The sequence below is a fragment of the Dipteris shenzhenensis genome, chromosome 30 (genome assembly GCF_047967505.1).
Source record: "Dipteris shenzhenensis isolate YYH24624 ecotype China chromosome 30, Dip_SZ_1.0, whole genome shotgun sequence".
NCBI classification, from domain to species: Eukaryota; Viridiplantae; Streptophyta; class Polypodiopsida; order Gleicheniales; family Dipteridaceae; genus Dipteris; species Dipteris shenzhenensis.
In genome coordinates, this window is record NC_141625.1 from 30,605,096 (window position 1) to 30,625,908 (window position 20,813).

The window sequence follows — 20,813 nt, forward strand, 5'->3', positions numbered from 1 at the left end:
GCGAGATTTCGAACTTGCATCAGATCAACAGCACCTTTCTTGACGATCGTCAACCCTTCCCCAGCCTCACCTTTGCTTTGCCCCGCTCGTACACACCTTCAGGTTGCTACATCTCACCCCTACCGTTAGTATGAAAACCTGGCAAACGCTCCGTCGAGATTAGCTCGATCTCTCTCTCTCTCTCTCTCTCTCTCTCTCTCTCTCTCAATTCCGATTCGCAGTGTGATGACTTGAGATTGCGAGAAGATGCATGAATGTAAATCAACCGCTCCCTACGTATAAGTTTGTGCGCGTTGCCTCACTGCTATCAACGGTCATCTGCGAAAGATCTTTACGCTTAGCGTGAAAATTTGGCAAATCTGTGCACCGATTTCAATGTCAGCTTTTGGCAGGCACTAGAACATTGATCGACCTTTACTTGCTGTATCATGCATCTCTTTCGCATCATGCAACCTCGTGTAGGTCAAGCTCAAATAGGTAGCAGGTAGCATGTTCAGCAGAATGGCTGGAAAGTGATCAGTACCTTATTTTCATTCAGTTCTTACCGGGAATGTTTTCCCCACAAGTATGACGTGATCTCCATTGCCAATGCTTAGACAGGTGCTTATTGCTTATTGCAGGTTATGTAGTTTGATCTGACCAGTATATGCTAATCTTTGGCTCCGTCTCTGTTAATGACTGACTCTGTAGCCTGATCTGTACACTGTGCGCCTTGTGTTTGAGCTATTGCAAGCCATGAGCAAGAGCAGCAGAGGCTGAGATTGAGGGAAGCGAGGCACAAGATGAGGCATAGGACAAATCCTCTTATTCTACTAGTGCTAGCTTTAGCGTAGATGACGACTCATATCAGTAGTAGTTTTGACTAATGGTAGATGGGGCATGGCTAATTTCTAACCATCTATGTTTGGGGTCTTTTCCTGTCTGCGACTAGTTTTGAAATACGGTATGATCAATTGGGGAGAGATCAAGACGCAGTTGCAAGAATACTATCTATCAAGGGAGTACGGAAAACTGTATTGTGACAATGGATTATTGGATTGCTCTTATCAGTCTTGGGAGATTACGCTAATTTGGACGAAGGAAGTAGGTTGGAAGATGGTAATTACAGGGCTGAACAAAGAGCTCACTTGCAATTTGAATGCACAGTTTCTTGTAAGAGGATTGCTCTTTCCAAATGTGCACACATTGACTCAAAATTTGAAATGTTCTAGAGTTTCCAAATGTTTAAAAGTGTTTTGGAGTTTTGTAAGCCCAGAGTCTCTTTCAGGTATAGGAAATATGCACGTTCTAATATTCGATAAGCACACGAAAAATGCAAAATATGGTTTTGCAGCTACTTCTTTCCCGATTTGTGCCAGTTCTCTTTGATGACACACATGCCATAGTGCGGATGTGCCTAGATTTCTAAAAACAATCCATATTGGAGGCAGAGGCCTGTGGCAAAGGATTTCAAGGCTGAAGCATTGCATGATAGCTTTTGAGAAAAGGATTTTCTTTTTTTGCCCTTTTTTTTTGGGGGGGGAGGGGGGGGGGGGCGTGGGAGAAATAGACTTCTCCACCCAGAGTAAAAACTACCAGGTTGAATTCATCATGGAGAGCATGAAAGACTCATGCATCAAAGAGCATGCAAAGTCTGAACTGTGGCTGGAAATGCCAAATCATGCCAGAGGGAGACTTAGAATAGAAGTGGCATTCTCTGAGACACAACCTCCTAGTTGAGACCGCTCTAGAACACCGAACCTACACCATATAGACATCAAGATATGCACAGTATCCATCCATATGCTTGAAGAGTCTGATCAAGGTTGACTGATCTACATTGCTATTGCTCAGTCTTGTGCTTTTGATTATTGGCAGGTTATGTAGTTTGATCTGACCAGTATATGCTACTCTTGGGCTCTTTCTCTGTTGATGATTGCGTGAAGGGGGAAGTGGCCTGACTCCATAGCCTGATCTGTACAGCTTTGTGCCTTGTGTTTAAGCACTTGCCAGCCATCAGCAAGAGTAGCAGAGGCTACAATTGAGCACAGTGAGTGCGAGAAGAGGCATCGGAAAATCCTTTTCTTCTACTAGTGCTTGTTTTAGCGTAGATGGTTTGTCAGATCAGCAGTAGTGGATGGGGGGGCATGGCCCATTTCTAATCTATTATTTTTAGAGTCTTTACCTGCAGGCTGTAGTACCTGTCTGCTGCTAGTTTTGATATAAGGTTATGACCAATTGAGGAGAGATCAAGAAGCAGTTGCAAGGCCATTATCTATCTATCTAGGGATTACAGAAAACCATTTTGTTGCAATGGATTATTAGATTGCTCTTATCGGTGTTGGGAGGTTACACTAATTTAGACAAAGGGAAGTAAGTTGGAAGGTCAGTCCCATAATCACAGGGCTGAACAAAGAGCTCACTTGCAATTTGAATTTATATTTTAAACCCGTTTAATGAACTTGTAGTCTGACTTGAAGGAAACAATTGCCATGATTGAGAATGTGAAGATAATTTCTCATGGTAAGGGAGTGCTACTAGATTTATGCGTTCCCATGAGAAGAAGGCCAGAAGCAAGCTAGGAAGCGATGGGAAAAATAAGATGCAAAAGATGATGTTTAGACCATATCATAAAAAGGGCAGAAAGGAATGGCACTGTATTTTCATGTTTCGTTACATGGCTAAAACTCTTGGCCTTAAAGTGGAGGAAGAAAAGTTCTTATTAAAGGTCCCTTTTCGAATGATTGGAAGTTTCAAGAGCAAGATTGCCTTTTAGCTCGTTGATGGTAGCACTTGCAAGATCATATCTCCCTACATGGCCAAAGCTGTTGGTCTTTACTTGGAGAAAGGGAAGTTTTAATTAAAACGTCTCCTCAAAGAATGATGGAAAGTTTCAAGTGCAAGGGTTCCTTTTCTACTTTGTGATGATAGCAGTGGCAATCATATTCCCTTACATCTTCATGATGAATGAGATAGTTAAGGCTGATTAATCACACGAGCAAAGAGAAGGTGCAAGAAAAAGGTCCTTTTTAGAATGATGCAATCGTATGCTTCATGATGAATGAGATAGTTGAGGCTTTCATTTTGATGATACGCTGAAGAATGTTCTGCCAGAGTAAAATAATAAGAATTTTCTTCAACACAAATAACCACAAATGGTACCTTGGATAGTTTGTTTTGACTTAATAGCTTCCCCTTTGAGTTGCCGGTTCTTCTTGTGGGAGGATTGCCCTTTCCAAATGTGCTTATGTACTTTTTGTGTGTACTTGCCTTGTGAAAGTATAATACTTGTATCATGCCTCTACATTTCCATCCCAAGAAAATCATGGAGATCTCCCGTATCCTTTGTGTCAAACTTCAAAGTGAGCTGACCTTTGGCTTCTGAAATAAGATGCCTGTTGGAACCTATGTGATCAAGTCATAAGAATCTTCAGTAGTCGGATCTGAATCTGATGGTTGAAAGCTTGATGCAAGAAAGTTATTATGAATCCTTGCAGTCTATGGCGAAATGCCTGTTTTAAACCATTGAGAGATTTTTGCAATTTGTAGACTTTCTTTTTCAATTACAACATACCCTATAGGTTGTGTCATGACTCATACAGATTTCCTCATCTAGATAACCATTGAGGAAAGCATGTTTGAAATCCATTTGGTGGATAGGCCAATCAAAGTGTGAAGTAAGAGCAATCTCTATTGTGATTGTAGTCATCCTTGCTATTGGTTCGAAGGTCTCTTCATTGTCTGCTCCATCATCTTGGGCATATCCCTTGGCAACCAACTTGGCTTTGTACTTGTAAACAGCTTTATTTGAGGTGACTTTGTAAACCAATTTTCAACCTATGGGCTTTTCCTCTGCAGGAAGGTTTGTCAAAGTCTATGTCTAATTCTTGATAAGAGCAATGTTCTCTTCATTTATTGCTTTTTGCCATTTTAGAACTTGCACTTCTTTCTTGGAATGAGGTTGGTTCTTCTAATTCCATTACTTTGGCCATGAATGCAAAATTGTTTTTGTAGGTCCATCTTCCAGGTTCCTTCCAATCACGGGTAGATCTTCTGACATTGGCTGTGGAACTCTATGGTATATTAGTGATAACCATTGTGATTGCTATATCAACTGTATCTAGGAGAAATCTAAAGGTAACTGTCTAAATAGTTGGGAATTGTAGGTGGTGCTACTGAGACTATATGGGCTGATCAAAATATGATATTGTCTCATCCAATAACAACTTGAAAATGATGAGTTTCCTTTTGACTGTATCAAAGAGGAGGTATGCCTTTGATTCCTCATAGCTATTGAATAGACATTTAATCAGGAGGCTTATTCTCTGGATCTTGCCCCCCCCCCCCCCCCCCCCACCTTGAGTAGGTTGCGGCTAGAGATGCAAATTATCTTTGCAGGAGGGAGGTGCTCCCTTGAGAGGGAAGACTTCTTTGTTCAGGTTATGGACAGTCTCGTGCTTTGCCTTCCTCGCTTGGTCAAATAAGGGGTGTCATATGCCCATCCATGCACAGATTGAGAGATTTTATGCCGAGATTGGGCAGTAGATAGAGGTGGAACTGCTTGCATTGTCCTAGGGTCTTCACCTAAGATCACTAGAAAAGTGGTTTTGATGCTTTCTGAGCCTCGTATCTGTGCCTGTTTGCAGAGGAGGGCCTTTCAAAAGCATTGTTACAGATTTGGATGTCTCAAAAGCAGGGTGGTGTGCCTTCACCTTTAGTTGTTGCAGCAGCTCTCTCTAGTATTAGTGATTTTTATCACTCCATTACTACCAGAGAGATGAGATTGTGAGATGGGAGGTTGGTATACATTAGCAGTTAGCAACCTTATTGAGGGAACAGGAGAATAGGAGAAGTGGTGTATAGGTGCTTGGATTCAGGAGTGTCTGGCTGTAGCAAGGGCTCAACAGCATTCACTTTTTGATTAGCTGAGTATGCCTTTCATGCATGGGAGTCCTTGGGAGGGGGAGTACTTTTTTCTACTCTTGGCCGTAGACAGAGTAGAGAAAGTGTTTCTCAGCTGTTGATAGTTGCTAACCCTAATGAGGTTTTACTATTAGATACTGAAGCCATCATGCATATTGCTCCAGGTTTTTATACCTTCTTTGTAACAAACTTTCTTCTGTCACGTCGTTTCTCACAAGATCTCTCTGTCCTCGTCGTGTTAATTATCACGGGCGATGGCTTTTGATTTATTCCTCCCAGCCAACTCTCAGGGATCGTTGGTGCATCACATATCGTAACATCCATCGTTGTTTTCCTTCATCCTTATCCCTGAGACCCACAATTCCCTAGATAGTTCCTGGCCACATGTCTTCATTTTAGGCCCCTTCTTAGATGCATCCTTTTTTACCCCTCTCTTGGAGTTCATTTAAAACCAATTGCCCCTTGGCAATTTGCACATTTAGATGCACCTAGGCCCTAGCCCTATTAGAACTACCTAGTCAATGCCATTCCGCCCTCACCTAGGACCTTGGCAGTTACTTCTCTTGACCATTTAATTACGCACATTAACTATTACAAAAGTTGGTCATCTAAGAGAAAATGCCCACCAATCTATCCGAGGTCATGCTATCCCAGCTAGAGCATAACATTCCTTCCCTCTTCAAGCATCAGCGTCCTCGATGATGAAATCTGGGAACGCTCTCCGTAACTGGTATACGGATTCTCAGGTAGCTTCCGATAGAGGCTGACCATGCCATGCAACCAACACCGTGGGTATCTTTCGATTTCGTATTTGCATTGTTCCTCGGTCCAGGATTCTTGTTGGTTTGCGCCTTGCAATATCCTCCATCTCCTGAAACAAAACCACACCTTCGATTAGTGAGTCACCTGTATGCAAAAATTTCTTTAAGCGCGAAACATGAAAAACCGGGTGCACCTTACACCCCTGTGGCAATTCTAATTTATAGGCTACACTGCCTATTCTCTTTAGAATTAACCACGGCCCACAGTATCGAGGTGATAACTTAGCACACTCTCCTGAAGTCAACGACTTCGAGTGCGAAGGAATTCTGAGAAAAACTTTTTCTCCTTCTTCAAATACTCTTATAGACCGATTTTCATCCGCATACACCTTGGCTCTATCCATAGCCTGACGGATATTAGCTCTCGCAAGTGCTAGTATCTCCCGCATCTGAACTACAAAGTTCGCGGCACTAGGCACTTTCTGAGGTACTCCAACTATAGTCGGATTGGCTGGTCTATAACCATAGTTCAGCTCAAACGGACTGAACCCGGTAGATGAATGTTTTCTATCATTGTAGGCAAACTCCAACAATGGCAACCACTTGTCCCATGTATGTTGCCTCAATGACACATATGTCCTTAGCATATCCTCTAAAGTCTGGTTGACTCTCTCCGTCTGACCATCCGTCTCAGGATGATCCCCACTACTCATTCCCAACTCAGTCCTTAGTGTCTCAAATACCGCTGTCCAAAAATGACCGGTAAATCTAACATCTTTGTCTGACACTATGGATCTAGGCAATCCATGCAGACGAAATATATGTCTAATGAACAAATCCGCCACTTGCGGGGCACTAACAGACTCTCTAGTCGGAATGAAGTGAGCCATCTTGGTTAGACGATCAACCACCACAAGGATAGAATTATACCCTCCTTTTGTTGCAGGTAGCCCTACAATAAAATCCATGGAAATGCTCTCCCACTTACTTAGTGGTATTTCCAAGGGCTGTAAAAGTCCGGGTGGCTTCACCCGCTCGGCCTTACTTACCTGACACGAGAAACACCGTGTCACATATTCATGAATATGCTTTTTCATCTTTGGCCAAAAGAAATCTCGCCTCACGAGATCATATGTCTTCTCGACTTCTGGATGTCCCGCACACGGGCTATCATGGCATTGTCGAATGACTCTCTGCCTGAGATCATTCTGACCAGGTACTACAACCTTGCCATTTCTAACTAGCATACCATCCCTTATGGTATATCTTGCATAAGTTTGGCCTTTTCTGGATGCCAGGTCATCCTTTTCATTTTCCCCGGGTTTTAACACATGAGCCTTAGGCCATAAGCTCTGGACAAACTCGTCCACTTTTTGAGTTTCTCTTATCTCGGTCATTAGAGCACTCTCTAATACCGTGAAACTCAGGTTGTGCATAATGCGAGACAACGCATCAGCTACCTTATTGTCTTTTCCTCTTCAGTACCGAATCGTTAGATTAAACTCCTGCATGAGCTCTGCCCACCTAGCTTGGCGGCCCCTCAAGTCAGGCTGTTTACAAAAATGTTTCAGAGTATCATGATCCACATCCACATAAAACTCTGAACCATACAAATAATGCCTCCATGTTTTCAAAGCATGGATAACTGCATACAACTCCAATTCATGAGTTGGCCAATTCCTTTGAGAGGGAGAAAGCTTCTTGCTTTCAAAGGCTACTGGCCTTCCCTCTTGAAGGAGGACTGCTCCTACCGCAATGCCACTTGCATCGGTTTCTAGGAACAACGGTTTCTGGGGATCAACTATTTTTAACACCGGTCCTGAGACCACAGCTTGTTTTATGGTGTTAAAACTTTCCTGTTGATTCTGTCCCCAAATAAAAGGTACTTTATCTGAGGTCAGATCAGTCAATGGCGATACTATTCCGGAATATCCTTTGATATGCCTTCTATAAAACTGGACAAATCCCAAGAATGATCGCAACGCGGTCAGACAACGCGGTCAGACTCTGAGGGATTGGCCAAGTTAGTATCGCAGCCACTTTCTTCGGATCCATTTCTACCCCCTGTGGAGTGATTATGAAACCCAAATATTCAAGTCTAACCATACACAGTATAGTTTTCTTTTTATTCACGTAAAGACTGGCTTTCCTCAAAGTACTGAACACTATCCTTAAGTGTTCATGATGCTTAGTAACACTTTTACTGAATATTAGAATATCGTCAATAAAATGTACTACGAACTTTCCGATATACGGACGTAGTAAATCATTCATAAGCATGACGAAGGTCGCTGGAGCAGGTCGCTGGAGCATTGGTAAGTCCGAAGGGCATTACCAAAAACTCATAATGACCAAACCTGCTCCTGAATGCGGTTTTATGCACATCCTCGGCTCTAATCCGGATCTGATGGTAGCCACACTTAAGATCTATCTTACTGAAAATCACGGCTCCATGTAATGCATCTAGCAAATCATCAATCCGAGCCATCGGATACCTGTGCTTAACAGTGATATTATTCAATGCTCTGTAATCTATACAGAGGCGAAACGTATCATCCTTTTTCCTCTTTAATATCACTGGCGAAGCAAAAGGTGAGAAACTTGGTTGAATCTGCCCCAACTTGAGGTATTCTTCCAGTTGCCTATGCACCTCTGCTTCTTCAGCAAAACTCATTCTATAGGGAGGTCTATTTACAGGTTCTGCCCCCGGGATCAGTTCAATCTTATGTTGAACTTTCCGCTCTGGAGGTAACCCATAAGGTAGTTCATCCCTAAAACATTCAGAGAACTCCTCTGTTATAAGATTAGCCAGCTTGGCCATCTCACTACTTTGCGTAACATCAGTGCTAGTCGAAGAATCATCCACCGACTCTACCGATGCTGTGCAAAGGTACAAAAACTCTACTTGAGCCTTTCTGATTTCCATCATGGAAACCAACGGTCCTTGAGGTATATCTTTTTCACCTCGCAAGACATAAAGCATATCATTCATCTTGAATTGATATACGTGCTTTTTCCAATCAATGGCTGGATTCTTCCTAGAATGCCACGCCATTCCCAGGGCTATATCTGCATGAGCAAGCTTGGTCATTTCAAAATCAAGCTTCTCAGCATAGTCCTGAATCCGAAGCTCCAACTGGGTAACCCTTTGGTCCCATACTTCAGTTGAACTTCCATCTGCCATCCTGACTGTGTACGCATAGTCAGATGGACTTGTCTTTAATTTCAGCCTCTTCACGAGCTTGGAGTTAATCACATTGTGAGTTGACGCCGAGTCAAACAACACAATGACATCATGACTGGCCACTTGCCCTTTCATTTTGATTAACTCCGTATCATTGAAGGCTGTATACCCCGTTGCTGCGGGCTTAGATAGGATGTTATTAGGTGCACTCGTCACTAACTTAGCAACAGATACACATAACAAACAAGGTACTAACCTCTGAGAAGGTCCCGCCAGTTGCATCTGCATATGTTCCGCACTGGGACTCTCCTGCATTTCTATGTCGCATTCAGATATTATCATATTAGCCGTGCGACGATCTTTATTCAGTGGACAATCCTTCCACTGATGTCGCTGAAGGTAGCCGAAGCACAATCCTTCTTTTCTAGCTTTCTCCTTTTGTTCAGGGGTTAACGAGGACTTTGACCAAGCCCGGGCTGCCATTGGAGTTATTTTCCTTTTCACCCCAATGGTGGTACTTGTTTTTACTGGTCCCTCAACCGGCTTCACCTGCTTGGTTTGGCCACTTGGCTGCGAGACACTTGCCTTTGAAACCCATTTCCTCTGAAATCCCCCTTTTCTCGGGTGCTCATACTGAGTCCCTGCCTGCACAAATCCACCAGATCTGCCTCTGGCATCCTCATAGTTCAGGGCTACTGCTATAGATTCATCTAGTGTAGTCACATATTTAGCCCGAACTTCCATTTTGATCTTGTCGTTCAGTCCATAGATATAGTCCTTTAACTGAACCGACATAGGGAGAGGGTCTGTTATCTTCATGACACATTCCCTGAATTTGTCAGTGTACTCTGCCACTGACAAGCTCCTCTGACGAAGATTTCTATAAGCATCCCAAGCTCGGGATTCTTCATCAGGTGGGAGAAAGTGTTTCTTGAATTCAGCTTTGAACCCTTCCCAGGTGGTTGGAGCAACTTGATCCTTCTGTTGCTTCATCCACCATCTGTCCGCTGCCTCAATAAACAGGTGTGTGGCCTCGCGGATTTTCTTTAGATCGGATCTAATCTCACAAATGGCGAAGGCTTCTTCCCACTTGTGCAACCAAACCTCGATCACATCAGAGCTGCGCTCGGCCATCCGACCAGCGTACTTCTCCGGTCTATAATTAGCGATATTAGGTACTTTGACCCTTGCGCGCTCTAAGGAATGTATACTGGGCTCTGGCTCTGCTGGAGCTTTGCCCTTATCAATCCTAGACGGTCTAGCCGACAAGGCTTGCACCATCTCCCTAATCTCATTTTGACCAGCATTCACTTGAAGTTGCTGGTTCATAATCTGCTGTAAAGCATCCTCTAATATTGAAATCCTACCAATCAATGTAGGTGCTGCCTGATGTGACATCTGTTGTGTAGACTGTACTCTAGACTCACTAGGATTCACTCTTGAATTCTGTCCTTCCACCTCCATAGTTTCACAAATGGAAAGGGTTTTTTTTTTTTTTCTTCTCCTTTTCTCTTTTTTTTTCTTTTCAACACGCCAAACTCCAAAGTAATATATATATATATACAACTTTTCGAATTTCTCTCTGTGGTATGCAATAACAGAGTGGAAATCGAAAAACCAGAAACTCAAACGAAAGGAAAAAGATGCTCCCTGGTAATTGCTCCTCTCTTTCCGACGGTTGAAGCTCACACGATCATTTCCCCAATTTGCTTATGCGTAGCCTACAACTACAGCTTGCCTTCCTGCGTCTGCTTTCGAATCAGCACCCCGTCACGATTGACCTGTAAGCTGCGTTGAGGTCTTCAAAGATCGTACGTGAGGTAAGTCACCCGCAAGCTTGTCGTCAAGGACTCCAGTTCGTGCGCTGCCTTATGAGACATAGGCCGTTTCGCTATCCCAGATCATACGTCAATTAGATCCTACAAATGTCCATGTCCCCTTTGCGCGCTGCAGTTTCGATTGGAAAAACCCGCCTGGTTTTCTTTCCCGTCAGCGCGTCGCAGCTCGTTGATCCACTTCTTGCGTTCAACCCGCTACCAGCCGCTGCGTCAAGCTTTCAAGGTGCCATTTTGGTCTTTCATCATCCGCACCTCAACTATCTCTCCACACTTACCAAATACCTCATGAATCATCTCTTCATTGACGCAGACTGTGCTAAGAATCGCCTCACGCAAATAAATAGATATCAAAGTGCGCTGCTTCTTTTTCGTCGATCTCTAAGCTCTGATACCACAATGTAACAAACTTTCTTCTGTCACGTCGTTTCTCACAAGATCTCTCTGTCCTCGTCGTGTTAATTATCACGGGCGATGGCTTTTGATTTATTCCTCCCAGCCAACTCTCAGGGATCGTTGGTGCATCACATATCGTAACATCCATCGTTGTTTTCCTTCATCCTTATCCCTGAGACCCACAATTCCCTAGATAGTTCCTGGCCACATGTCTTCATTTTAGGCCCCTTCTTAGATGCATCCTTTTTTACCCCTCTCTTGGAGTTCATTTAAAACCAATTGCCCCTTGGCAATTTGCACATTTAGATGCACCTAGGCCCTAGCCCTATTAGAACTACCTAGTCAATGCCATTCCGCCCTCACCTAGGACCTTGGCAGTTACTTCTCTTGACCATTTAATTACGCACATTAACTATTACAAAAGTTGGTCATCTAAGAGAAAATGCCCACCGATCTATCCGAGGTCATGCTATCCCAGCTAGAGCATAACATTCTTACTGCAGACCCTGACACTATTCATTATATGCAGACTGGCTTTGTGCATGGACGAAGCATCTTTGATTATATATTTTTCTTTTAAGAGGCTGCGCAGTGGGCTAAGCGTAGCAGCTAGGGTTTTTGTAAAACTATGGTTTTGGGTAACCAACCTGGCTTGGTTACATCCCAATTAGTAGTTAGCCAGATCCAATTACATCCCAACTGGTAGTTAGCCTTATTCGATTGGATGGCTCATTGGTTATCACACCAATTTTGCTAAGTAGTTAGTTCATCTTATCTACTTAGTACACAAGTTGGTAGCCCACAATTGATGGCTAGAACTACTACCTCCGATGGTTTTGATAGGAAAAAATCATGGTTTTGGCTCATTGTTTGATAAACCATGATTTTGGTTCATGTTTTTGGTAAAAGATGGTTTGGATACATAGATTTAGAATTCCATGTTTTTCATGTAACTGAACCAGATGGGCTTAGTTCCAATGTAACAAAACTAGATGAACTTAGATCATGGAACTGAACTAGATGGACCTTTTGGCCATCCTACTCCTAGATTTCGAGAGCTTATGATAGAGTAGACTAGGTTTCTTGGAGGGTATCTTGCTGCGTTTTGGTTTTCAAGTGCTAGGATCGAAGGGTTTTCTCCTTGTATAGCTCATCCCACTGCCAGGTGCTCACCAGAGGGGTTAGAGGGGAGAGGTTTCGATTTCCAGTTTTCATGTACTCTAACCTCATTTAGGTCCCATATTGAGCCTCTTTTAGGGCACCATCTTGTATTGGAAAAGGTCTTACTTTGTTTCTACATGGATGATCTTCAAAGTTTTGAACTAATCTTCTGAATACTTAATTTTGCTTTATGTATATATGCAAACTGGATCTCTCAGACCAGTCAGAGCAGCCTATATAAAGCTACCTAGACACAATTGGGCATACACATGGCCATCCAATCTGAAGAGAGTTTTTTAATATGTTAAAACAACAGAATAAGAACATGGTTGAAGCCATTGCTTTATCCATTCGAATCTCTTTAAGCTCATTTCAAATTGAATGGTATTTCAAATCCAACAGCAGTTGTTACTAAGCCATTGGGGCCACTGGAGGTAGTTGCGATCATCTTCAGAGGAAGCATCAGGCTAGTAGACGGAGACGAAAACAAGATAAAGATGGGGAGAAGCTGGAGCTGTGTCCTGAGGGTTTTGAGAGGCTGTGACTGTGAATTGGAATTCCTAAATTGTATGAGTTCAAAATTTGGATCACATTGCTGGCCTGGTCATGTTGAAGTTGTGTAGACCATGATGAGGACTTTCATTTCTTGAAAGGCTATTCAGCCTCTTGGGTGTAGTCATTGTTTTTCCTGCATATATGTTTCTGAATGCGTATTGTATTCTAGTTCCATGGGAATGGAGGAAATGCTTCCCTAAAGAAGCCAACTTCAAGAGTTACTTGTGAAACTGTCTGCAGTCCGTCATACAAACATTTATCCTTTACAGATGCAGCTTCTTGACATTTTATGAGACTGATTGCATATCCACCGAAATAGAAGAGAACTGTCTTTCCACAGTGCAAAATGGAGGTATTATAATTTAATAGAGAGAGACCTGTATCTCCTTTCAAATGAGGTTTCACTGAAGTGCAATATTCCTTTTCAAACATAGGATGGAGCTGGAGGCAGATGATGGTTGCGTTATTTTCATTCCAAGAGGATGCAAGAAAGAGCTGGGCAGAGGACCAGGAATAGTAACCCAGGATCGTACAGTCTCACGACGCCAAGTGTTGCTTGAGGTACAAGAGCCTAGGTTGGAGGCTGAGACAGTCGACAATCATGGGGCTGGTGGTAGACTGAACGTTCAGGTATTGGGACCAAATCCAGTGTGTATTATGCGCAATAGACAGAAATTGAACTCAACAGGTAGGCAAAGTGCTTCTCAAGAAATGAAATTACTAAGAAAAGGTGAAACAGATTCCCTCTCAGTTGGAGACAAAATCTCCTTGTCAATAAGGCTTCCATTATTTTTCACTGTAAAGGAAGGTACTCAAAAGATGAAAGATGCTACTTCAGGATTTATAGAAAGATCAGACGGCACTGTAGGAGAGCCTTTTAAGGAGGAAATTTATCCAAAGGTTGAGGATGGAAACCAAGCTACTGAAGATGATTTAATGGCAAGGTGGAAGGCCAGAAAGAAAGGAACAGAAACTGAACAACAAGTTAAGCAATTACAATCTGCAGAAGTTGGAGGAACTTCTAATTTCTTGGAGAATAAAGAAGTTGCTGCTCAGGAAGAGGAGGAGGGCATTGCTGAAGCTGTAGCTAGGCGACAGAAAAGGGCTTACGAACGCCGTCAACAAATTCAACAGAAACAGCAAGATGAACTCAAAAGTGATACTGTAGGAACTTCAAGCATTGTTAGACTTCCCGATTTTCAAGTATCAGAACACATTTTTGTTGACACACATGGGATTGATCCAGTAACAGGTATACCGTATATGCCAATCTTTTCTTATTTTGGTCGGCAGGATGAAGAGGCCAACTATATAAATGCCTATTCTCCTCCATTTGGGTACCCACTATACAGTCCCCCTTGCTATCTTTCACATCTTATATTTCCAACCAGCCACAGAATGAAACTATCTTAGTCTTGCACCTGCATTTATAGGGCTTTAGGTTTTTATCTGTTATACCTTCTATGTGTATGTTGCACTTTTCCTATTTTAATACATTGATGTGAACTTCACTGTTTTGAACAGAGTTTGGGTTCTTAGTGGAAGGTTCTGAGTTTGAACAATATGGAAAACGTCACAGGCCATCTGGAGGCAGGTGGGATTGGTCGTTTTCAGAGGACAAAAAAAATCAAGATGAGGACCGGGAAGAAAAACAGGTAGTGGAAGGGAAACACTCCACTTTGAGCGATAAGAGGAAGCGTAAGATGAGCGAGGATGATGAAGAATGGATGGGAGAGGATCAAGAGGAGAAGCTGCGAATTAGTAGGGTGAAAAAATCTAAATTGATCACCAAATCAGGCCTTCGGTCACATAGATCAAGTCCATCGCCTTCCAAGAAGACACCTACTGAAGGAAGAGGAAAACATAATGTGAATATGGCAAGTGAAGAAGATGAGGACGATGAGACTTTAGGGGGCTTTTTAGTCGACGATGATGAAGAAGTGGAAAAGAATTTAGATGAGGAAGAGGAGTGGCATGATGATGACGACGATGATGAACTGGATGAAGAATTGGATGATAGTCCAGTCGACCAAGCTCAGCGACAGAAACAGAAAAGGGATATGAAACCTTTATGCAAATATGGAAAAGACTGTTACAGGTTGGTTGAGAGATTCTTTTATAACCTATGTGCAAATTAGGTTTTAAAAAAATTTAGGTAGTTTTCCTAGGACCTTAAGACTGATTTTTGATTTTTGCAGAAAAAATAAAGAACACCTTGCATCGTATCGGCACTAACGACGGCCAGTCAAATCAATGCTTCTAGGCTGGAGGTACTGAGCTTAGCTTGGAAGCAATGAGCATCCTTTACCCAGGAATACATAAATTTAGGGGCCATTAATCCTTTTTGTTAGGGACCAGGGTACATAGTTTTGGATATGTATGTGCTTTCAGGGTAATTACTTTGTACATTAGTTGATGTTACATGTCCTGCAATCTGTTCGGTAAAATCGATTTATTTCAGATTCACGTTTCTTGAGTTTGTAGCCACCTTTTATCATCATTAGTTTTTGCAGAAAAAGACTAGCTGCTTACAAAAGGGAGGAGGAGGATAAGCACAATTCTTGAATGTCAGAACATAAGCATAAAGCTTGCTTTTGGCCTTCTGTGAGCCTCGCACTAAGAATTCATTGTATTAAGGATGCTGTATTGGAAGAAAATCTTAACCTTTTGTGAAGTATAATGAATCTTTCTTAAGGAGTTCGACAAAGAGATAGAGACGTAGTATGATTTCTATTAACTGAATTTTGAATGGGTCCTTAGTCTTGTTTTGTGAAAACTTCCTCTATTTCGGTCTATCTTATTGCTGCTTCTGAGAACCACTAAAACAAGATCACCCATGCCAGGAACAACGAGTAACCAGTGAGGAAAACAAACGGACTACATTCAGAAGCAACAGTTATGACGACGCATGCATCAACACCATCATTGAGTTTGAAGACTCTTAGTTGTCTCATAAATTATTAAATGTTTAGGGTGTGTGCTTGAAGCCGTGCATTGTCCTCTGTCTTTGGGGCTCATCTCCTCATTTGGGTAATTTCTCACACGTGCTCTAGTTCTTAGTAGTTTTAAAATTACATTTAGGGTATGTGCTTGAAGATGTGTCCCCGAATAATTTCTCACACGTGCTCTAGTTCTTAGTATTTTTTAAAATTATATTTAACATGATGAAAACCACTAAAACAAGATCACCCATGCCAAGAACAAGTAACCAGTGAGAAAAACAAACGGACTACATCCAGAAGCAACAATTATGATGACGCATGCATCAGCACCATCATTGAGTTTAAAGACTCTTAGTTGTCTCATAAATTATTGAATGTTTAGGGCATGTGCTTGAAGATGTGTAATTTGGGTGCAAACAAATGCAAAATTTCTCTACTTGAACATAGGGCTAAAGCATGAGACAAGGGGTTAGTGCACAAGAGAGGGCCAAAGCATGAGAACTAGCCATTTGAATGAGGATTAGTTTGTGCATTTCTCTCATGCTTTAATCGTTTGTCTTTTCATTCATCCCAACTGGTAGCCCCTTATGGACCACCATCCAAAGAAAGTAAGAGATCTTCCTTGGCCGCCAACTTGCCCAAAGAGTCTTCCAGAATGTACGAAGCAAGACTAGAGATATCCCTTGGGCATACCGGCTATGTGCCTGGGTGGGTAGCTTGCGCTGGAGAGCCCAAGAGCACGCCTACCGGTACACGCGCTGTATGAGAAGAAGGGGGTAGGGTTCTCTAAGGTCTCCAGTGGTGGCCAACGCCACTCCCCTGGGTCCCACTCCACCTCTGTCAAGGAGCGGCCCTCCCAAATCCAGAGTCTCCAGTCCTGGTCCTGAACAATCAGGGGGTCAATATGCCACGCTTTCCCTTGTAGCCTTATGATGCGAAGGCACTGCCAGGGAAGCTGGGGGTCGATCACGGCCTCTCTGCTCTGGAGACGGCTACCATCAGCGACGGAGAAGAAATGAATCGAGGAGTCCGAGAAAAGGCCTGCAACCACCAAAGGAATGTCATGGGGTGTGAACTGCCCTAGCCACCTCTCATCTCCTGGGAGGAGCTGTCTGGAGATCATGGGAATCCTCCAACCTGCAGGAATGGCAGCATCGATCTCCGCTTGCCGAGCCTGGATCCCACGTGCCGTATCTACTGCTACTGCTAGCTCGCCTAGGCCCAAATGACTATAGACGTCCCTCCAAACCCGGAGCGAGCACGTAGGCCCACGCGCCCAGAGCGCCCATGGGATATGGGATCTCTCTCCAAGTTGGCGATCTGTATCATCTGTCACCTGGCTGCTCCAGATCAGGGGCCATCTGTCTATCTCCTCTCGGCAGTTGGGGGGAACCTGAGAGAGGCTGTGCCGCAACTTCCTCCAAACCAAGACGAGGCTGCGGAGGAAGGGGGAGCGGCGCTGAGTCAGCAGGGCTGAAATGAAAATCCACCGGATAGATGGCTGCCAATCACCCCCTCTCTAGGGGATACACGCACTGAGACCATGCTGAAGCAAGAGCTTCCACGTTTGCCCTCCTGGGGTCAGACCGCAGATGACTAACTTGCCAAGTAAGGCCTGACTCTAAAGTTCTGGATCTATGATGCCAAGACCGCCCTTTGTTTGGGGGAGAATGACCGTCTACCAGGCGACCCGGGCTCTGGTGGTGCTGGAACCGTCTGAGCCAGACCACAGAAAGTTCCACACCAGTCACCTCAGCTGGGCTACGCACGATCTTGAGAAACACCAGCAAGATGCCACATACCAAGCAGTGGCTAGAAGGACCTGATTGACTAAAAGGGCCCTACCTGCCAGAGCCGAGCCGTGGTCTAGAAGGCTAGCTTCTGTCGTATGGAAACTAGGACCGGTAGGAATTGCTGAGCCGGCGTGATATCCAACCCTACCTGGAATGCCAGGTAACGTGTCGTCTGTCCTCTAAGGATCCAGCGAAACCCCAGGAAAATACCCCACTGTGAGCTGGCTCCCGGATCTATAAGAAAACCAACTGACTTATGCCAGTTGATTTTCGCCCCAGTGGCTAGGCAAAAAACCTCTAAAGACAGTCTCAGTCGCTCCAGTGACTCGATATCATCTTGCACATACAGGGCCGTGTCATCTGCATAGTTGGAGTCTAGAAGTTCTGCATTGTCCCAAATAGGGAGACGCGTCCCTCAAAGACCAGTGGTACGGGCTCGTAGGAAGTGAGTCATGGCCTCCACAAAAAATAGGAAGAGGTAGGGCGCAAGCGGGCAGCCCTGACGTTGAGCGCTTGAGGGTGAATCTCTCCCCCATCCTGCCACTGATGATAACCCGACTGGAGGCCGATCTGTAAAGGCTAGCAATACCTCTAATCCACTTGTCTGGGAAACCGAACTGAGAAAGTGTGCCCTCCAAGAAGGACCAGCCTACCTTGTCATATGCCTTCTCAAAGTTAAGGAGTATGGCAAGGTGTTGGCCATTATGCTGGGCCCACTCCGTCGCCTCTGAGAACGTGAAGATGTTGTCCAAAATGCTGCGATCTTAGACAAAACCAATCTGGGTGTCGTGGATCAAGTCATGTAGCAGGGGGGATGCGGCTACTGATCATCTTGGCGAGGATTTTATAGGCAGTCGGGAGGAGGGTGATAGGGTGCCACTATCTGATCTCCTGTGACAGCAGTCCCCCCCTTTGGGGATGAGGCAAATCAAGCCTGTCGCAAGGCTCTCTGGCATTTGTCCACTAGAGAAGATATGCTGGAAGGCTGCAAGCAAGAGCCAGTGGATCTGCTCCCAAAAGGTGGTGAAGAAAGCTCTAGAGAGACCATCCTCACTTGGGCATTTCTGCCCATCAATATCGCTCACAGCATCCTGCATCTCTACCACGGTGAATGGGGCGAGAAGGGTTTCACTCATGCTAGGTTGCACGAGCGACAGCGTATACCTCCACACCTCCTCCCTGCATCGGCGGGCACAAGGGTCTGGGGGCTCCTGCTGGAACAGGGATCTATAGAAATATGTCGCCAAGTCCCTGACCTCATCTGGATCTATCTTGACACTACCATCCTGCGCTCTAAGAGATCCGAGCTGTTCCCCTGCTGACCTCTGGCCATGAGTCCTGAAGAACTCTCTGCACATCATGTCGCCTTTCCTAGCCCAAAAGGACTTGGAAGCGTGAAATGAGAACTCTGAGCGTCGCTGGGTGATCTCCTCTAGCATGGCTCAGGCTTTAACCTCCTGTCGTCTGAGCTCCTTAGAGCCTGGAGAAGACTACTGCATTCGCTGTATCGAGGCAAGGTCTCGTCTGAGACCCCTCTCCTTCACCTACCACTGCTGCCTGACTAGAGTTGCCTCCTGTTGACATATGAGACTAGACTCGGCAAGAACCTGAGCTACCTGAGCTGCCATATCCCCCATGGGGTCCCAATCCTGCTCCCACAGGTCCACTATCCTGCTGCGAATTGCTGCTCTAGAGTAGATGGAGTCTAGGATCCGGCACGAGCGGGGAGGTAAGGAAAGAGAGGCTGAGTCCAGGACTAGGATGATTGGGGCATGGTCAGAGAGGGTTGTCCTTGGAACCACCCCTAACTTTCCACCTCTGCATATCGGCCAATCACTGACATAGAAACGGTCCAACCGCTCCAAAAGTCTGCCTCCCTCCCTCCTGTAACCCCAAGAGAAGTCCAAGCTCTTGTCCATCTGCAAAAGGAAGGTTCCCTCCAACTGTCCCGACCTCCCACAGCAAACAAGAAGGAGTCCCATTCCACCTACTTCGCCTGAGCTATACCGAGGAACTCTGGGCCCCGTCCCTGCTAATCCTCTAAAGCCTCAAGGTTATTGAAATCCCCTCCTACAATCCAAGAATCCATCTTTGGCAGTAAGTCTGTCAAAGAGCTCCAGAAAGCAGCTCTCTATCTAAGGTCGGTCAGGGCATAGATATTGAGGATGCCGATGTGGGATCCCTCAATATTCAAGCCCACCCAAGCTCGTCTTGGGATCAAGGTGCCAAAACCACACACATGCTAAACTAGGGAAGCGTCGATGGAGGTATAGACACCCTCACTCCTCCCCTGCTCGCCAATCGAAGGTTCCCAGTAGGTGTGTGAGCATCTTGTGAGGACCTTCCCACACTTACTGGTCTGAGAAGCCGAAAGCTTGTGTTCCTGCAATAGGAGCACATCTACCCTTCCCACCAAAGCTGGCTGGAGCTCCTGTCTGAGCACCATCTTCATGAGGCCGCCGGTTCCTGATGAGTGGAACCCGTTGACGTTCCAAGAGATAATGCGTATACTCATGAAGAGGAGAGATGGGCCACAAACAGCTGTCTGCTTGCAGTTGATGTCGATGTGGTCGGAGGATGTCCAGTGTGCAGACGAAGGCGCTTCTGTGAGGGTTTTGAAGGAGAGGCCGGATCATCGGACCCATCCTCTAAAACCTTCAATAGAGGGGAGAGGCCCTTTGTCCCATGGTGGTAAGCTCTCTCTAACCAACTCGAAGCCTCCGCCAGGGAAATACTGTAGAAGCCCGCTACCTCTGAGAGGGCCATCTGAGAGGCAGTCGAATGATGACCAAAAGGCGGAGTCGTTTGGTGCTGTGGTGCCATCTGAGATGAACGTCACCCTCCTTCCACTGCCGCTGAAGAAGCTCCGCTGCTCTGCTACCGATCCAGTCCTGCACCTGCTCCTGGGACTGATCTCGAATCGTCTCCCAAACATTTTCATTCGTCCATTGCTCATTCCCGTCACTGGTGATAGTGAAGGAATAGCTAGGACCGTCATGGGGGGCAAGGACGGACACCTTACCCTCCGCCCCCTTCCGGAGGAAGAGGATGCTGATGTCTAGGCATGCAAGGAAGGAGCCAATACCAGCTGCATCCAAGTAATCCCAAGGTCCTGCTTGGTAAAACTCCAAAGGTAGAGCTCTAGGAGCTGCCCTTGGGTGGGGGGACGAAGATGAGGAGTCTAAACCAGAAAGAGGGGTGTTGGGTGTCGAAAGAGTTGGAGTGGGGCTTGCCATCTGTGGGGAAGGGCCTCTCCCCTCCACCGGGCCAGGGGGATAGGCGTG

At 44.9% G+C, this 20,813-nt stretch overlaps 1 protein-coding gene across 2 annotated transcripts; it reads left to right on the forward strand.

Annotated features, from left to right (window-relative positions):
• The first annotated feature begins 3 nt into the window (after positions 1-3).
• On the forward strand, positions 4-15,441 carry LOC147881964 (SMAD/FHA domain-containing protein). Of its 2 annotated transcripts, XM_087401967.1 has the most exons (5): positions 4-102; positions 13,229-14,046; positions 14,319-14,892; positions 14,993-15,064; positions 15,308-15,441. In XM_087401967.1, the coding sequence occupies exons 2-4, from the start codon at positions 13,230-13,232 to the stop codon at positions 15,027-15,029; spliced, it is 1,428 nt and encodes a 475-aa protein (XP_087258093.1). In that variant the 5' UTR covers positions 4-102; position 13,229; the 3' UTR covers positions 15,030-15,064; positions 15,308-15,441. The 2 variants fall into 2 exon arrangements, with proteins under 2 accessions (XP_087258093.1, XP_087258092.1); XM_087401966.1 differs by lacking the exon at positions 15,308-15,441 and having other exon boundaries at positions 14,993-15,282.
• The last annotated feature ends 5,372 nt before the right edge of the window (positions 15,442-20,813 follow it).

Coding starts and splice junctions, on each gene's coding strand:
- LOC147881964 (XM_087401967.1), top strand. CDS start 13,230: ATGGAGCTGGAGGCAGATGATGGTTGCGTTATTTTCATTCCAAGAGGA. Junction 14,047..14,318: donor TGGGATTGATCCAGTAACAG/GTATACCGTATA, acceptor TGTTTTGAACAG/AGTTTGGGTTCTTAGTGGAA. Junction 14,893..14,992: donor TATGGAAAAGACTGTTACAG/GTTGGTTGAGAG, acceptor TGATTTTTGCAG/AAAAAATAAAGAACACCTTG.